At 45.7% G+C, this 20006-nt stretch overlaps 1 protein-coding gene across 1 annotated transcript in view; it reads right to left on the minus strand.

Moving 5' to 3' along the window:
* Positions 1–987: 987 nt before the first annotated feature.
* ABCA3 (ATP binding cassette subfamily A member 3) overlaps positions 988–20006 on the minus strand; it is a 633557-nt gene continuing 614538 nt past the window's right edge. The window contains exons 25-31 of the mRNA XM_078663005.1: positions 19698–19832; positions 19369–19563; positions 16627–16814; positions 16360–16530; positions 8447–8637; positions 3370–3443; positions 988–1870 (exon numbers count right to left, since the gene is read on the minus strand). Coding sequence (XP_078519131.1) covers positions 1739–1870; positions 3370–3443; positions 8447–8637; positions 16360–16530; positions 16627–16814; positions 19369–19563; positions 19698–19832 — 1086 coding nt within the window. The 3' untranslated portion in view covers positions 988–1738. The remainder of the gene's footprint in view (positions 1871–3369; positions 3444–8446; positions 8638–16359; positions 16531–16626; positions 16815–19368; positions 19564–19697; positions 19833–20006) is intronic.

The raw sequence follows: 20006 nt of genomic DNA on the forward strand, positions 1-20006 counted from the left end.
GGAGGTCCACAAGTTTGACTGGAGGTCCAGTAGTTCAGCTTAGCTTCAGGTAAAGCACGATTTTGGTCTATGCTCTAAAGACATGCTGCCACTACACTCCAATCCCCCTCTCTAATCGCGGAAAAGCGTGAACCCACATGTTGCTGCCTCAGTTTCACTTTTTAGCGCTAGATATAATTTCTATTGTGATCAAATAGTTTCTTTCGAGGAAGACCAAATCGCATTCATTAACAAAAAACAAATCAATAAAAGGAAGTGGTTTGGCCACCTCTAAACACAGAAGCAGGGAATTTGGATAAAAGACAAGGGGGAATAACAAGGCGCCTCAGTTAAACACCCATCTTACATAAAATGCCCAGAAGATAGCTGTGGATGGCAAACATAGCACATTGTCACCTTTCTTGCAGAAAATAAGCTGAGTACTGGTACCCTAAAAGGGGCAAGAGACTACGGATCCTTCTTGGTACCTTGAGGGCACAAATAGGGGAATTTCGATCTCTGTGGTTAGCAAAGAAATGACTTGCATATAATTTTCCAAGCACTCCAAATCTATTTTCAACTAAAATAAAAAAACATTTTGAATGTCTTGTAGGGTTCACGGATCGGTGTGTTAGGAATGAATTGATCCGATTGTTTTCAGCAACTGTCACTCAAATCGGTTCAACGTAAAGCAAAGTCAGAACTGCCCCGAACCGTGCGGCACACACTACAGCATACAGAACATATTTGGAACCCAACTCTGCTTTCAAATGGGTCTTTACATATTAGAGAGATGGGCTTGGAGCAACACAGACAAAAAGTACTCAAGTGGACTAAAGTGGAAAATCTTCGATTCGAAGGGCTAGTGCATAAAGAAGTTTGGACCCTACATTCTAAGTACATTTTCTGAGAAGACGTGAGAGGCCCACAGGTGCATTCACATCTATGCACACACATAGGTTTCCACACACATACAGCATTCTTTTTGGGCAGTACTTCCTCTCCCAATTTTCTTTTTTACTTCTAAAATAGTTTCCCTTCATTTTGCTGCACATTCACCTGTTCTCCCTCACCATGGACAGTCTTTGTGTGATGACAAGTACCATACTTATGATCGTGATGCAATGGCAAGGCCTTCTCCCAGAATTTTGAAGGGCTTGCATCTCTCTTCTGTATATAGTCTGTAAACATGTATTGTGTCTCCTCGAGCACGGAAGGTTAGAGCGGAAGCCAGTAGATCACTCCAGCCCTTGCTAGATGAGGGACTAATTTGGACCGATTCGTCCAGCAGCTGTCTTTGTACCCAGTAAAGTGTTTTGATGAGCTCTTTCACTATATGGAATCCTGTTGTTAATCTACCAAAGCATAGTAGAGTATGGAGGACGCAGACGACCAATGGCTGGAGAAGAAATCTGTTGAGGTGTGGCACGTCTAGTTCACTCGGACACAAAAGTAGCGTTCACATAGAGGTAACAAAGGGTGGCTTCAGCCTGTTACTTATTCCTTGCCCTGCTTGGTCGCAACAGCCAGTTATTGATGGACGGAATGCTTTTCATTGAGAAACAAGGCATTAGTGTGGCGCAGTCAGAGTTCCCCTTGTATGCTCTTTTGATAGGTTCACATATACGCAGGCCTTCCAAGCAAACTTCCCTTGACCCGCGATTAAGTCGTTCATACACTTTCACAATAAGACACACGTTGATATATAAATTATTGTTGTTTGCTCCACAGATGCCATTTGGGTTAATTGAGAGTCCAGTCACTTCCCTCGTTCCCTCGTGCTCTGCTGGAAGCGTGTGAAGCTCATGAAAACTTGCTCTAGTGATATCTGGCTGACTGCATAATCCTCCAAGTGGTACATCTCTTTGGCTTTTTCCAACACCCCAAAAACCTTAAAAAAGTAAAGCAACTGCAAGTTAATACCAAAGAATTACAAATAAAAGGGCACACTTTCCACTCACGGGTTCAAACATTGATAATTTGCATATAATACACACATCCAGCTTCCATCTTGTAGATCAAAGTCATAAACGGCAAGATGTAACAGTTGTACGAGCAAAGACAGATGCACACCTAGCAATCTAAAACGTCACAGCAAGCAAATGTCCCGTCACACATCTGAGATCAGATAGTGAACTAGAACCTGAACCAAATATTGAACTGTCCATCATGCGGCTAATAAGAGCAAAACGGTCAGTCACAGCATAACTGCCAATTGTTTGGATGTACTTTTCCTGAAATGTATACTTCTACCCACACTCTGCAAAAGGTGGTCCACCAATTTCCATACACGTGTTGTCACTCCCATCCCAGGTGCATCATAAACATTGTTCCCTTTTCCATCCATAAGCCTTAACAGAAGCATCTCTTATAGAACCAAATTTGTTTTACAACTACTTTCCTTAACTGCAGTTGATCACTATCCTACCTCCATCCACTTTATCCAAGGCCCTCTAAATATCTCACCTGGATCGCCCTGCTTTATGTCTTCTACATTCCCTCTCTTATCTTACCAGCACAAATTCACCACAGTGTGTTACGCATCAGAGTGTTTTACTCTTCATTTCTCATAAGTGCCTTAATTACAGCCTGTCTTCTGGTGCCTCACTTGTGCTTGTGTACTGTGCCCACCTCTCACATCATTTCGACCATGCTCACACAACTAAGTCTCGGACTTGTATCTGCATATGTCCATATTTGATCGTCACCAGTATCTTACTAGTGACCTTACTACTAAACTGTAGTATGTGTAGCAATAAGACGGCAGTGCATTAACTAGCACTGGCTGACGATTAAAGTTGTGTCATGTACTTGCACTTGATAAAGAGATACACATATTGGTGCGCAGATGTGGGAGACATCAAGCTTGCACTGCCTTACCACAGGGCTAAAGGTGTTTGTGTTGGAGATACATTTGCATGACCTTTTGGCTGTCCCTGTAGCATTAGTGCCCTGTAGAGTCTGAGACCCCACTGGCACGCATGCCCTAGTCTGAGCCTGCCAAATGCGATGCATTGTACTAGGAGGCCACCACATTAATATCATAGCGATAGGCCACCACAAACAAATCCAGGCACACTGTTTTAATAACTCATAAGATGTCTCATGTTCCTATGCTCACCTTTGGTCCTTCGCTCCACCTTGCTTACTTATGACACAGTAGTTTTAAATAAGGTAGGAGGGCACAGTCTGTTTCTTACCTGCTGACAACCAGCCCACGTCTTAACTGTGGCCTATAATTGCCTGGATGTTACCACCACCCCATCACTCACTCCTTGTCACGTTCCTGTGGCTCATCCTACAACCACCATACCTGTGCCCCACCCCCCACCCAATCACATAACATGTTCTGGGCTTCTTCACTTGGGCTAACTGCTTCCAGGTTCTTACCTTTGCCCAGCTAAGGCTCTTGTCAGTCAGATGATAATGTACCATGCCTTGGTGTTCATGTTTCAGGACACTCCCTGGAAGACAGATAAAAAGGTTCTCATGTGTGTGATAAGCTTCCAAAATTTCTCTTTGAAGCAGAGAATTCCCAGAGAACAATCAGAAGATGTTCCAGTTTCCATTAAGGAGCAAAAGGGATACCGTAGGAGTTGGTTCCATTCTGCTTCCTATAATAGCCCTGGGAAGCAGTGAGGAAATTAGAGCTAGGTGGCTACTAGAATATGGCTTGAATGAGAACAAGGTGCAAAAACAGAGAATTACATCTTAAAAAGAAACAAGGTTAAAAATTAGAGGCATTCTTTTGAGAGCAACAGCGTCTTAAGAATGAGGGGTTAAGATAGACTTATACTCTAGTGCAGATACAAAGCAAAACAAGCGGAAACCCAGCTACACTATTTACTGAGCTTCTTACAGAAATGAGGGACAAACACATTAGTCTATGCATCCTGAGGTAGAGCTGCTCACGTTCACCGGTCCAGGGCATAATTCGTGGAGTTTCGCCGAGTGCAGTGAGAACTGCCATTCACGCTGGTTTTCCTGCCGCTCGGGTAGAAATTCTACCTGAGTGGCAGCTCACGCGCGCAAAATTTACCATTCGTAAGCGGGAGCGGGGAAAAAACTCAGCTGCACTACTTGGAGCAGAGTTTTCTGCACTCCGTGATCTCAGCGAAGTGCAGACAACTCAGCAAACTCCGCAACCAGAGCAGAGTTCACTGACCAGGCCTAACGTTAACAAGGTACGAAGCGGAGGTGCAGGACTCCATGAACTGAGCTTCCCTTAGGAACAAAGGATAATAGAGTTTTATACTTTCAGGGATTGTGTGTCTTAAGGAAGGCGGTGCAATTGCAGAGATGTATACACCTCAATAAATAGTTGACCTGAAGAAAGAGAAGAGAAGCAACAAAGATGCAAACCGGCAGGGATAGATCTTCCCTGGGGTAAGCAGGGCAACAGCAAAAACTTATATCCTCAAGGATGCGCATACGAAGGAGGGGAGACTGCAGCGGTGCATCATTCCAGAGATGGAGTTGCTCAGTGACATATGGACTAAGTGCAAAGACTTGTGCCCGCAGAGATAGGAACAAGGGACAATTCGCAAAGAGGTCACCACAGATCAAACCCTGAAATCAGGTATTAGTGAAATATGAACAAACATGCAAGGCTGGGAAATTTCTATTTCAGACTCACAACAAACATTAGCAGATTGCTGCTTATTGACCCCTGAGGCCTGAGCCGGGTGGTTGCATTATTTTAAAGCTTTAGAGACATAACTGTTGTGCATTTTCCTCTGTGTCCGCTCCCCCCTCTGCATTAGCGCTCGGATTCTAGCGCTGCGCTTTTGCCTCATTCGCCGATCTTAGGGTGAATGAACTCACTTAATTTTTAATTTTCACTCACGGCACTCTGCCTTGTGTTGGCAGTTTTAATTGCATCTTTCCTGCAGTGACTGGCCGATTGTAAGGGCAACAGTCCTCGGGTCCCGGGCTGAGTGATTCAGCGGCGGCCATTTTGGGTAGGGCTCCCCTCTCCTAGCGCTCTAGTCGCCACTATATAAACATATGGCCATGACTCCGCGCAGCGGACGCGTTCAGCGGGCGCGCCGCATTCGCGCCGGAGTCAAGCCAGAGTCCAGCCCGTCAGCGCCCGTCCGCGACCGAACGGGGCGCGGGGCCGGACCCCCTGGTTCATCTGCACCCCTCGTCATGATGGGAACTCGCAGGTACAGCTCACACTATGTGTTACAAAAGGGGGTGGTGATGGACTCAGTTGACTGGGGGTGAGTGTTTGATTTGTTCAAACGCTCCGTCCATCATCCCCTTTTGTATCGCACAGCTCACACTATACCAAACAAGAATTATTATCTCTACGCCCGAAACTTGAAGATAGCTGCTACCACACGTTACAGGCTGACTTCTTACCTCTCTTCTGTGAGACCTGCAATTACACTTCTCAATTCTCGAAGAGGGAAAAGTGGGAGGCAGCTAAGTTAAAAATGTCGCTATTAAACTGTAGATCTATGAAGAAACACAAAACAGAGATACATGATTTACTGACGGATAGCTGTCCTGGTGTGCTGTTTCTTACCGAGACGTGGCTAGACGAAGCTTCATCGCCTGAAGCTTTCGAAGCCATTCCTCCAGGTTATTGCCTACTTAGATTAGATAGACAGAGACAGAGAGGCGGGGGGTTAGCTCTTATCTATAAGTCAGATTTAGAATGTACCTTATTGAAGGCTATGCTACCAAACAGCGAGAGTGGTTTCTTTACAATAAAAGCTGGACCTAAAAACGTCATTAACGGACTGCTAATATACCGCCCGCCCGGAGGGGCAGCACAGTTCGGCGACCAGCTTATAGAATTGATAACCCAGCCGGCACTTCGATACAAAAAATTTCTCATTTTGGGTGACCTAAACCTTCACTTTGAAAATATGGAATGTGGGGAGGCACAGGCTGTGGCGGTAGCATTGAAATCCCTAGAGCTTAAACTACAATCTAGATCCCCCTCACACCAACTGGGGCATCTTTTGGACCCTATTTTTGCTAACTGGGAGGGTGTCAAGGTCTCCTCCCCGATCAGAACGATTTGGTCTGATCACTTTATTATTCCGTTCGAAATAGATGGTATCCCCTCAGAAACTAGAATTAACAAACCTTTACCCCAGAAACGCAGAGACTGGAAAAAATTTAAGCAAGAGACATTTAAACTTGCCCTACTTTAGAAACCCCCGCCCCCTAGCAATACTCTGCAGGAGGCGTGGAGCAGTTACGAAAAATGGGTGTCTAATGCGCTGGATATGGTAGCACCCTGGACACTCAAACCTCCCGCAAGACAGACCAAAACTGCCCCCTGGTTCTCTGACGAACTCAAAGTGGCCAAAGCTAAATGCAAAAATTCGGAACGTTGCTGGAGGAAAAGCTACAATCCAGAATGTAAATCACATTATAGAGCTGAACTAAAAAAATATCATAAACTCGTGAGATCAGCGAAAGGTGCCCACCTTAAGAGTAGAATAGAATCGGCCGATAACCCCACTAGAGAACTCTTTGCCATTTATAAAGAGCTAACGGTCCCGTCCAGACTCGAAGTCCAAGACACCCACTCCAGCGAGTTATGTGACTCCATAGCTGATTTCTTTGTTGGCAAGGTCGACAAAATCCATGCCACTTTCACAGGCGACGTTGATTCCTCGAGTAAACATATGGAAGCAAGAGACAACTATACCGTGAAACCTCGTCTGACATGCTTTAAAGTACCCGAGAAACAGGAACTGCTGAACATTGCTAACAGCATACAGTCTGGTTCCCCCTGTGACGTGAGTCCCCCCCAATCGCTGTAAGGGAGTCTTGGAGAGTATGATCGATCAGATTACTCATATCGTCACTCTTTCTTTCCAAGAATGCCATGTGCTTGATGCATGGAAAACAGCCCAGGTTATCCCTTTGAAAAAGAAACCCAATGTCCACATCTCCCAACTTCAAAATCTTCGTCCCATCTCCCTTCTTCCCTTTTGTACGAAAAAAGTGGAAAAGGTGGTTAATGGGCAACTCATGAAATATTTGGAGGAGGAATCCCTCCTCCACCCCACACAATCGGGATTCAGAGCCGGCTACTCTACGGAGTCAGCCGTCCTCTACTCCACTGAGTGCCTTAGATAGATGGTGGATGAAGGACAGACAGCAGCGTTGGTTCTATTAGACCTCAGTGCAGCTTTTGACACCGTGCTGCACACAACGCTGCTGTCCCGCCTATCAGACATGGGAGTGGAGGGATCTGCTCATGCCTGGATAAAATCTTTCCTGGTTAATAGGAGCTTTCAGGTGCACTATCCCCCTTACAAATCCTCCCCCCGGAAGCTGGGCCATGGGGTTCCACAGGGCTCTAGTCTGAGCCCTACCCTGTTCAATCTTTATATGGAACCCCTGGCTCACATAGTGGAAGCTTTCGGGGTGGATATCGTCAGTTATGCTGACGATACCCAACTGATGATCAAGCTTACGCCCGACCACATGGAAGATGCCACTAACTTCTCCAACTGCCTGTCATCAGTGGCAACATGGATGAACAACAACTGTTTGCGCCTGAATGGCGAAAAACAGAACTCCTGGTTGTTGGCAAATCCCCCTCTGCCTGGTCGTACATGTGGTGGCCCACTGAACTGGGCAATCCTCCCTCTCCCGCGGACTCTGTCAGAAATCTTGGAGTGATGCTTGACTCAGACCTCTCCTTCAAGTCTCACGTCAGTAAAGTGACAGGTAGGTGTTTCAGCATACTGAAAATCCTCCGAAAGGTCCTGGACCTCCTTCCCATCAGCGCCAGAAAGACACTTGTCCATGCCTTAGTCACACCCCACCTTGACTATGGAAATGCTCTGCTCTTAGGTTTAAGTAAAAAAGGCCTGCATCAACTTCAGTGCGTACAAAACGCTGCTGCCCGCCTGGTACTTAACCTGCCTCGCAGAGCATCTGGGAAGACTGCTCTAGCAAAGCTTCACTGGCTTCCAGTCAAGGAACGAATTAAATTCAAAGCTTTATGCTTTGCGCACCGCATCGCCCAGGGCAAAGGCCCATGCTATCTGCAAAAGCGCCTCACAATTCACCGCCCCACCCGGAACCTAAGATCGACCGGAGCGATGCTGTTTAACCCCCCCCGTATCAGTAACGCCAGGATGGGTGGCTGTTCTTTCAGGTATCTGGCTCCTAAACACTGGAACGAACTTCCGCTTGACCTCCGAATGGAACCCTCAGAAACCAGATTCCGTTCTAAACTTAAAACGCTCCTATTTCCGGTCATCTAATTCATTCTCTTTTTTTTACCCTGGCCTTCTCTCTCTTACATCTGCCTCCTGAGAATTAGTAGCAATCTAGCGCGGGGACACACTGTTCTTAGTGTAGCCAGGCGCTCTAGAAATGGTTTTATTATTATTATTATTATTATTATTAGTACATTTCTGATCAACCAATGAATTCTTGCTATGGGAATATAACCGTAAAAGTGGCCCAATAGACCATTACCTACCTGGGAAAGTCATCTCCACAAAGTCTTTAAAGGCCAAGATCCCATCCTCGTCCCCATCGCTCTTGACCTTTGCAAGGAGAGTGTACCCGCTGCCGAATTTGCTTTTGAGGTGTTGTGGACTGCCTAGGCACTTAAACTGTCCATTGACCATGATTGCAAGCCGCGTGCAGAGAGCCTCACATTCTTCCATACTGTGGTTGGCAAATTGGGTTAGAGAAAAGAAGACAAACAAGAGACACATTTTAGAACCATTCCACAATGGCCAACTTTAATGATGCTGCTGTTCGGTAAGACGACAAGCTGAGGGGCATTAGGGCGTAGATGAACCATGGGTATGAGCATCATTATGTTGAGCATAGGAGTTAGCAAGAAGTATTGAAAAAGGCTGCCCAATAGACCTGTCTTAAACAAACATGGACTCCCCAGAGAATTGTCAGATAAGAAAACAAGTTACTTACCTGTAACTACGGTTATCCAGTATTGGTATCTTTCATAGATTCACATGCCTGAATCATTCCCCGTCGTCGAGGCGGGAGTCCCACGGTAAAAATATATACAATAGCAGTGCCTAAAAATTTCTTGTAGTAGGCTGGAAAAGCCTAAAGGCCTAACTAGGCCTCAAAACTTAGCAGCCTATCTACATCATTATGTAAAAAGACCTGAAATAGTAGCCTCAGCCAATCAGCTGTCCTCACCCTCTAGAACCTTCCCAGCCCAGGCAGTTCTCCTCAGATTTTCCCAGCACAAGTGAGAATGAGTATCCATAAAACAGAACTGCCCTGCCGGGGAGGAGGGTGGGTGCATGTGAATCTATGAAAGATACCAATACTGGATAACCGTAGTTACAGGTAAGTAACTTGTTTTCTTATCCAGTATTGGGGTATCTTTCATAGATTCACATGCCTGAATCAGAGTAGCAAGCAGTGACATCATATCTGTCGTTAGAGGAAGGTGGGAGACAAAATAAACCATATACATCCCCACACAACCAGGAAGGTAATAGAGCACAAACTTATTAACATAACATATGCATCCAAACCTTCATAAGTACATTAGATATATGACAGTATTTGAGAATGCGAAAACATCATAATTAAAAGATATGCTTCAAACAGGCAAATGAAGAATAAAAGACTGCAAAAAGTCTAACCTTAGTGTAGAAGATGCTGCAGTACCGCTTCTCCAACTGCTGTATCATCATGAACTGCCGACTGCAGACAGTAATGCTTGGTAAAAGTGTGCACACTTTTCCACGTAGCAGCTCGGCAAATGTTCTCCAGCGTCACTCCAGCGAACAGGGCCGTTGACGCTAACATTATCCTGGTGGAATGCGCTTTGACCTTTCTTGTTAAAGGTTTGTTGGCTTTGTCATAACAGAAAATAATCGTAGAAGACAACCATCTAGCTATAGTGGCTTTCCTTACAGCTTGACCCAAGGTGGCTTGGCCATAAGCAACAAAAAGTTGATTGGATTTGCGGATGTCCTTTGTTTTTTGAAGATAAAACTTCAGGCACCGTTTCACATCCAGAGAATGTAAAACCTTCTCCGCTGAAGTTTTAGGATCCGGGAAAAAAGTTTTGAGTTTGACCGGTTGATTGATATGGAACTGAGTTGGTACTTTTGGAATGAATCTTGGGTTAGTTCTAAGCGTCACAAAGTCTTTTGAGAATTGTAAGAAAGGCTGTGCAATAGTGAAGGCCTGTATCTCACTGACTCTGCGGGCTGAAGTGAGAGCCAGTAAGATAGCCACTTTCCAAGTAAAAAACTTTAGCTCCGCTTTGTGAATAGGTTCAAAAGGCCTTTTTAGAAGTTGAGACAGAAAAACATTAAGATCCCACTCCGGGGGAGGAGGACGAACTGGTGGAAAAGCTCGAAATAGCCCCTTAAGGAATTGTTTGACCAAAGATGACGAGCATAAGGATGGTTTGTTGGAACCCTTCCTGAACCTGGATATCGCCGCCAGGTGCACTTTAATGGACGAAAAAACGAGTCCAGCCCTGGCTAAAGACAGCAGATATGGAAGGATGTCCTCTGGAGGAGCTTGAAGTGGATGGATATTATGTTCTCCACACCATGAGCAGAATCGTTTCCACTTAAGACGATATGTCTTGATGGTACTTTGCGCACGGGCCTGTGATAAGATCGCCCTGCAGTCTGAGGAGATGTTAAGATCCTTGAACTCTAGGAAGTCAGGAGCCAAGCGTGCAAGTGCAGCGATTGAGGATCCGGATGTTGGACCTGGCCTCCCTCTCTCGTCAACATTGACACTGTCGGTTTGAGACGAAGTGGAGGCTGCTGAGAAAGCAGAAGGAGTTCCTGAAACCAAAACTGTCTTGGCCAACGGGGAGCAATGAGGATGAGAGTGCAATGCTCCCTCTTCATCTTCTGCAGTACCTTTGGAATGAGCGGAATCGGAGGATAAGCGTACGCAAATATTCCGGGCCATCTCATCAAAAGGGCATTTCCCCTTGACCCCTGTTGAGGAAACCTGCTGGCATAAAACCGGCATTTGCTGTTCTGCTGCGTGGCCAACAAATCCAACGCCGGTGTCCCCCAAGTCCGAAAGATCTTGTCTACTTGATGTTGTTCGAGCTCCCATTCGTGACAGCCCGTGAAAGCTCTGCTGAGGTTGTCGGCTAGAGAGTTCTGGACGCCTTGCACATGTTCTGCTCTGAGGGATATGCCGTGCCGTAGGGCCTATTCCCACATCTCCTGAGCCTCCAGCGACAGGGTGAGCGATTTTGTTCCTCCCTGTTTGTTGATATAGTACATGCTGGTGGTATTGTCCGTACGCACCAGCACTGACGAATTTGCAATCCTGGGAAGGAAGGCTTGCAGGGAAAGAAAAATGGCCCTCAGCTCTAGGCTGTTGATGTGTTTCTGTCGGTACCGACGAGGCCATCGTCCCTGGATCTGAAGGTCCTGGAGGTGACCTCCCCAACCTTCCATAGAGGCGTCTGTAGTCAGGGTGAACTCTGGAATGTCTTGCAGAAAGGTGAGGCCTGGTGACAAATTTGGCGCCTTTGACCACCAAAGATGGGCTTGTTTCATTTTGGCAGTTACTTTGATGCGGTCGTCGAACGATCCATCGACTTGCCTCCACTGACGAAGTAACTCCTCCTGTAATGGTCTCATTCTGAGTCTCGCCATAGGGATGAGGCTGATTGCAGAGGAGCACATCCCTAGAAGGGAAGAAAATGTCCGAACCGAAAGTGACCTTCTTGCAAATATTTGTTTTGCCAGTTTCAACAGTTTGTTCTGCCGTTCCTGAGTCAAGAACGCCTTGCACTGGCAAGTGTTCAAGACCGCTCCCAGAAAGGTCAACTCCTGACGAGGTTGAAGCTGAGATTTGTTTGAATTGAGAGTCAGACCCAGATTCGAAAAGAGGGATAGGGAACTCCTGACCGCTTCCATTGCGGAGCTTCTCGATGGTCCTTTTAACAGCCAGTCGTCGAGGTATGGGAAAATTGTATTCCCTGAGACCTCAAAATTGCTGCCACTGGGGCTAGACATTTGGTGAAGATTCTGGGGGTCGATTTGAGGCCAAATGGAAGAACCTTGTACTGAAAGTGGACGCCAGCCACTTGAAACCTTAGGTATTTGCGGTGTTTTGGATGAATAGGGATGTGGAAGTAGGCGTCTTGCAGATCCACAGAAGCCATAAAGTCCCCTTTGTTGAGACAATTCAGAATGTCCGTCAACGTTACCATGCAAAAACTCTGTTTCTTTAGATATTTGTTTAGTTTGCGCAGATCTAGTATTGGACGCCACTCTTCTGAAGTTTTCTGTACGAGGAAGAAGCGAGAATAAAATCCTTTCCCTTTCTGAGAAGGAGGAACTTGTTCTATCGCATTCTTGTGGAGCATCTTTAAGGCTTCTTTGAAGAGTAAGTGAAGACGAGGGGGAGGGGGACCCCTGGGCGGCGTTGTTGGTGGCTTCTGTATAAACTCCAGAGTATGTCCGATCTTGACAAGATCTAGGACCCACTGATCCGAGGTTATTGTCCGCCATTGTTGGTAAAAGGCGGAAATTTTGGCGCCCACGGGAAGGGGAGAATGAACGGCTGACGTCCGACAAAGCTCATTGGCGCTTGTTGGAATCACGCCCTTGATTGTTTGAGCGTCGTTTCCCTCCCTGACGAGAGAAAGATCCAGAGGCAGGCTGTCTGTAAGAGCTTTGATAGTATGGTTGTTTGTATTGAGATTGGTATTGGCGGTTTTGCTGATTGGAATAGTTCCCCCTGGAGGAATAACCACGGCCTCTTGCTCCCCTAAAGGATCCCCTCTTGTATTGTAGGGTACCAAGGGATTTAGCTGTTTCTGTGTCTGTCTTTATTGCCAGCAAAGCGTCATCGATGTGTTTTCCAAAAAGTGAATCTCCATCATACGCCATGTCCAAGATTTTTGTTTGGACCTCAGGCCTGAAGGTGGTAGCCCGGAGCCAACCTTGACGCCTAAGTACTGCTGCTCCTGCCAATTGTCTAAAGTTGGTGTTCGAAATATCCAGGGCGCAATCAATGATCTCCGATGCCGCCCTTTCTCCCTCCAGCACAATCCTGCGCACCGCTGGTTGCTGATCTTCAGGGATCAATTCAAGGTATTCAGACAGATCGGACCACATCTGCCTATCATAACGGGCCAGGATAGCTAATGAATTAGCAGCTTTAATGGAGGCCGCTGCATTTGCAGAGAACTTCTTGCCAATGGCATCCAGTCTCCTGCCTTCTTTGTCAGGTGGTGTAGAAATGGGAACAGAAGGATTCTTGGATTTCTGTTGTGCAGCCTGGGATATGACAGAGTCTGGTCGAGGGTGACCTATTAAACAAGATGGAGTATCCGATGGTGCTCGATACTTTTTCTCTATTCGTGGAAGGACTGAGGAATGGAAGCAGGCGTTTTCATAATGCTGAGGCCTTCCTTCCATATGTATTCAATAATGGGGATAGCTCTGGTAACTCTGCGATATCCCTCTTTAAAGTCATGCAAAAAGCAGCAGTCAGATTGTTCCACTGTGACGGTCAATTCAAATCTATTTGCTGCACGTTGCATAATGTTATGAAATCCGCCGATATCCTCAGGTGGAGAATCTGAAGGGCGGGGTGCAGGCGGTGAAGGCATGGGAATGACATAATCCTCCCATGGATCTACAGGTGTATTATCTGGCAATTCGCCCTCTTCTCTGCCATCATCGTCATCATGAGACGAAGTATCCGTGTCATGCTGAGGTGCAGGACCAGTATCTTGTCTTGGAGACAATGATGCCCGCGGTGACGGAGGTCTTGGCAAGTTAACTGGAGTTACCGGCACTACAGGTGCAATCGGTGTCGGAGGAAACCTCTGGCGATAGTCGGCCAACATTGCTTGTAAATCCTGAATTAAAGTGGATGGCAATTGAGTAGTATTCTCCGATTGTTGAGGTCTGGCATGGGGTGATTGATATGGCGTCGAGAAATCCTCATGCTCATAATGGTCATGGTCATCATCCTCATCATCCTCCTGATATTTGATATTCAATTGTGACGGGTGACGGGCAACCCCAAAAGGACCCTCATCCTCTTCACCGTCATCTGACTCATCCTCCATATATGTCTCCAATAGATGTGATGGTAAGAGCGGAGAAATATGGGAATAATCTCGCTGATATGTTTTCATTTGAAAATGGGTATACTGAATTTTCGTAGGGGCAGAACTGGGCAACTGATGAGCAGCTGCCACTGCTGTCGTCGATGACGATGAAGCCATTGTAATCGGAATTTCCGTCGACGGAACCGTCAACGCTGACAGAACTAATGATTTCGCCGTCGACGGGGTCTTCGTCGACGAGTCCTTCGTCGACGAGGCCGTCGATGGTGTCTTCGTCGACGAGTCCTTCGTCGACGAGGCTGATGATGGTGTCTTCGTCGACGAGTCCTTCGTCGTCGAGTCCTTCGTCGACGAGTCCTTCGTCGACGAGTCCTTCGTCGACGGGGCCGTCGATGGTGTCTTCGACGTCGAGTCCTTCTTCGACGAGGCCGTCGATGGAGTCTTCGTCGACGAGTCCTTCGTCGACGAGGCCGTCGACGGTTTCTTGGTCGACGCGTCCTTCGTCGACGAGAGCGTCGTCGGTGTCTTCGTCGACGAGAACTTCGTCGACGACGATGATGGTGGTTTCGTCGACGGGATTGTCATCGACGGACCGGAAGGCTTGGTAGATGTGGCCGTCGTCGACGGAGACGTCGACGACGGGACAGTTTTCGTCGTCGAAGTCTTCACAGGTGATGACAATATTTTAACAGACATCAGAGGTGAGGTAATAGATGAAGTGGTGACCGTAGAAGTAGTTGTAGAAGTCGAAGTCAAAGTAGTAGTATGAGCAGACACCAGAGAAACAGTTTTTGTCTGGGCTGTACTCACAGTTGTCGTCCGAGGAGAAGATGCACTCTTTGAGGGCTCTGGGGCTCTCTGAGAGGATTTTAGTTTCTTCTTTCTCTCAGGAGAAGAGCTTTCCCTGGATCTGGCTCTCTTGCTGGAGGTAGAGGCCTTGTCCTCATCATCAGTGGAAGAAGACTTCAACCACAAAAGAACCCTTGCCTCTCTATCCCTGATTGTTTTCTGAGGGAAGGTACGGCAAATTCTACAGTCCTTCACAACATGTGAGGGGTGTAGACAATAAATGCAGTCAGAGTGCTGGTCATCCACATGGACTCTCTTCTTAAAGCAGGTACCACAAGCCTTGAAAAGAGCTTTCTTTTCAGACATTTTCCTGAGGAAAAAACCAAAAAAGCTAAAGAACTGAGTAGGCACTCAGGGAGACTCCCTTACACACGAAGTGCGGTGAAAATCTGAGGAGAACTGCCTGGGCTGGGAAGGTTCTAGAGGGTGAGGACAGCTGATTGGCTGAGGCTACTATTTCAGGTCTTTTTACATAATGATGTAGATAGGCTGCTAAGTTTTGAGGCCTAGTTAGGCCTTTAGGCTTTTCCAGCCTACTACAAGAAATTTTTAGGCACTGCTATTGTATATATTTTTACCGTGGGACTCCCGCCTCGACGACGGGGAATGATTCAGGCATGTGAATCTATGAAAGATACCCCAATACTGGATAATTAGTTTTCTTTCCAGTCTCACAGAAGCACTCACCGAATAAAAATCCAAAGTACCAACACTTTCGTGACACAAGGTTGCCCTTATGTTACAACTTCAGGGACAGTGCCTCCAGAGGATTAAGTACACATTTTAAGTTTGATCAATCAGTGACGTAATTATTAGGATTCATACTTTGTCTTTGTATTTACTGTTGAACATCAGGTAATGTGTTAGTTATTGTGGAGCATTTGGTCTTCTCTTTTCTTTACTAGGGCTCAATGGCGACAGCACGCTTCAATTGGGGAACAAAGATTCAGAGCAGAGTGTAACTCTTATCATTCTCGGTGGGTGGTGGTAAGGGCTTTCCCAAAACAATAAACTTATCTCATTGGTATGAGAAAGTATCTCCTTTCTTTATCTCCTACTAAAAAAAAAAAAGAGTAGGACAGCAAGCCTCTTCTACAGGGATTTCTAATCAAATGTCATCTAATGAGGGCAGGACTCAATTTCTTCCTTTCTGCCCAGACATGAGTGAAGGAATAACTCTGTTTATGGGAAGTTTACAATTCAGCAATCATATATTTAAAAATTAACATCAGCATTTAAGAATTTGTTGTCTACCACCCCATAAAAATCGAACTGAAAAAATATAGCCAAAATATACTGCAATAAAGTACAAATAATGCTAGAAAAAAAGGAACCGGTGTAAAGGCAGCCAAACAATCTTTAGAACCTCCACTAATGTAAGACATTAACAAGTTGTGCTCTCACAGATGGCATACAGATGTGAATTTTCTTGCTGTTGATTAATTGGTAAACTCCTAAAACAGAAATCAATATCCAAGCACCTGTGGGAGGTGATGATGACAGCTTTGCCGCACTCTCTGGTTCTGGTAACTGCGTCCCACAGCAGGCGTCTGGCGACAGGGTCCATGCCTGTGGATGGCTCATCCAGGAAGATGACTGATGGGCCACCAATAAGGGCAATCCCAGCACTCAGTTTGCGCTTGTTGCCACCACTATGGATGTACAGAAAGAGGGTCAAGTTAAACACTGATTTCACAGCACTGGAAGAGGAGCAGAAGAAGGCAACAGAAGTTAACAGCAAAGCCTACCTGTAGGTCCTCACCAGCTTGTTAGCATGAGGCTCAAGGAGCAGACCTCTTAACATATTCTCCACGCAGCTAGCGATGTACCTTTCAGGAATTCCACGCAGTCGGGCATACATGCTCAGTGTCTCGCGACCAGTCAAGTGATCCAGTAGTGCGTCAAATTGCGGGCAATATCCAATCCTCTGCTGAACCTTGGAGGATTAGCAATCAAGGGAGATAAACATGTCACACAAAGTTTAGCCCCAGGTTTACCACAACACTTTCATGCACAAGGGGGGTGTGACGAGCACTATTAAGTGTACTGGCCAAAAAATATATGCATATCCTTCGAGCTGGTTCTGAGAAATATTTGATTTGGGCACATTTTGATGATCAAACACTCAGAAAATGTTGAGGCACCCTGGTCCATTGCTCTGTGATGCTTCTACTACTCTGCACTTGGGAGTCCCAGGCTGGATGGTGAAGATTATACACAACTATTTAGCCTGTCATCAAGAGTCATACCTCACCGACAACGCCCTTTTTAGGACTCACCTACACAGTGCACATCCTGTGTTTACTATTCAGCACATTTACAACTCGTCCACAGCATACAATTAGTTGTTTTCATTGTCACTCTCACTTGCAATCTTTCGATTGCTTAGCTCCTGTAGGCTTCCCTTCCTTTCTTTTGTATGTGAGCTCCTCCCTGAAGCATGGGCCAAGTTATGTGTTCTTCCTCTTTTTTTCTTTCCTTGTCTTTTTGTGTCTGTCCTCAATTTTTTTTTAAATAAGGGTTTTGTTATTATTCCTGGACATGCAATGTGCTTTCCGAATTTTAGCATACAGCTTCTTATTTATGTTGCTTTCACCCTCTCTTCCGTCCGTACTGATATTTTAGTTACTTACACCCACAAGTGTACTGCTCTACTTCACTCTATGCCACTCCACACCGCTCTACTCTGTCACTCTATGCCACTCCATCGCATTCTGTGACAGTCTACGCAATGCCACTCTACACCACTCCACTCTATACTAATTTACTCTACACAACTCCACTCTACAGCACAGCACTCTACTCTATGCTACTCCACTCTTCTTTACGCCACACCACTAATGTTTAGTCATGCTGAACGCAGGCACGCTGTCGTCCAACAGGGCTACAAGACATTGGCCACTAGCTCTAACAAAGGCAAGGCCTAGTAGCTTGCCAATCCTTGTTATCTTTGTACTCCCCCACGATGGAACAGCTATATTTCTACCACCTATGAAGAACTTTGTAGCGTCCCGTTCTGTATCACCTTATCCTAATCATTTCTGAACCACTCTTGCACTATAGTGGAAAATGGTTCCTTTGGCCTTAAGAGTAACCTGCAATGCTATTGCAAGGGTAAGGCAGGCATCCAATGTGCTTTACCAGTAGAGGGACAATAGAATACCCCTACATTCAGAAACCGATACCCCAGAAGAGAGGAAAGTGAGAGAGAGAGAGGAGGCACAATGTGACTTTGCCTGGAGCAATGAACATCCTTGCACAGAAGCGTTTTGTGTGATGCATCCCCACAAGGCTGTCTATGCATCCCAACACCCAGGTCTGTATTACATTGTGTGGAGGCTAATGATGGCACTTCATACCTGTTGCTTGCAGAACCTTGCACTACAGAGCTTTACCAGATTAGGCTGCTTCTGCTGGTGAGGCCTTTATAAAAACCAACTTAGTTATCCATGCCTTCGCTCTTCATAAGCATTGGGAACTGCACAGTGCACTACGTAACGTTCTTCACAACTTCTTGCACCTTTGGTCTGTGAAGTTTTCCATTCAAACACTTCAGTAGGTCTAGGGAAACTTCCTTTGCTCATAATGGCTATTTAACGCTCCTCTTCCTCTATTCACAGAGCCATTAATTGATACCTCTAAGAGAAATATGTCATGGCATTGAGTGCATATTGTTCATCTCACTTTTTCCAGCTAACCATAGATGCTTTATTACAGCAACCAAACAAAATTTGCTTATTGCAACAATGTATACCCTTCAGCAATCTCAAAACAGGGTTTTTCTAAAATGCAAGAGTGAGAGAGAGACAGACAAACTAGAGGAATGGGCCACCCATCAGGCTGTGGTAGTATCTCATATCCCTGAATGATCGCCAACAGTAATAAATGATAAGATTTATTGAGCAACTTTTTTATAAATTCATTACTCAGTGACCCTTCTTAGTAACTACATTTGTTGAGTTAACATACATCAGCTAGCAGACACCCAGATTACAGTAATAAAAATTGAGTGGACAACAAGTTGTTCAGTAATAAAGAAAAATTAAAAGCATATTATTCCGACCTCCATCCATACACGGGACAGAGACAACCAGGCTGGTATTACATTTTAGATACCTCTAACTGAGAAAGCAATTTAATGATAATATTAATAATTCAGTAGATTGATATGTTCTTTTAAATAGGCATGCGTACTTATCTGGCTGTTTCTCTGCCTCCTTCAAAAGTTTCATGGTGTGAGCAGGCCCTTCGTTTATGGATTCAATTACACAACTTGTGGCCTTGAGGATCTCAATAACACCGCTATTTCTTAGGTATAGGTTAAAAAATATACCATGTAAGTGCCTTACACTATGCATTGAGGCAAGCGGAGTAGAAGCAAATAGAAGGAGACAGTGCTTGCAGCTTCTACAAACATATGTCTGTGAAAATTAGCACATTTAATGCTTTCCTCTAAGAAATTCAGTTCCCCTCCATTACAAACAAGGTACCTTCTTAATACTCTCCAGAACACTGTGTCCATCCACGTAGGCATCGCCTGCTGTGATGGTCTCATCGCCAGTCAGCATTTTGAAAGTGGTGGTCTTGCCAGCTCCGTTGAAGCCCAAAAGGCCGAAGCACTCCCCTTTGTTGACACTCAAGGAGATCCTGTCAACAGCGAGCAGGAACTCACTACCGTTATAAACCTATGAGATGACGGCCACAAGAAAAGAGAATTACAAGTATTAACCTTCACGTCAAGCAATCCATGTTAAATGCCCCAATCAAACACTCTATGAGAGATGCGAGGCAGGATAAAAGTGTGGTATTTTTAGCTCACCTTTGTCAACTCCCTGATGACCAGGGGGCTACCCAGCATAGCTATCTGCTCTGGAGGGGACTCTAGGACTTTCTTTCTCTCGTCTGCCACATCCCAGTCTTCTGGAACAACAGCCATTTCTTCCCGCAGTAGCACCTGAATAGAAGAGAGGTGAACCCCAGAAACTGTTAAGATTTCCTGTGTGTGCAATAAAGAAAGATCCAACAGATAAAGGGCCACATGGTTCAATACAGTTCTAACAGGCAACCCAGTGGACAAGATGGGCATGGTAGCATTCACAGCCCTGTCTGTACCTACAATGACATTTTT

Source organism: Lissotriton helveticus, chromosome 10, assembly GCF_964261635.1.
Source record: "Lissotriton helveticus chromosome 10, aLisHel1.1, whole genome shotgun sequence".
Lineage (NCBI taxonomy): Eukaryota > Metazoa > Chordata > Amphibia > Caudata > Salamandridae > Lissotriton > Lissotriton helveticus.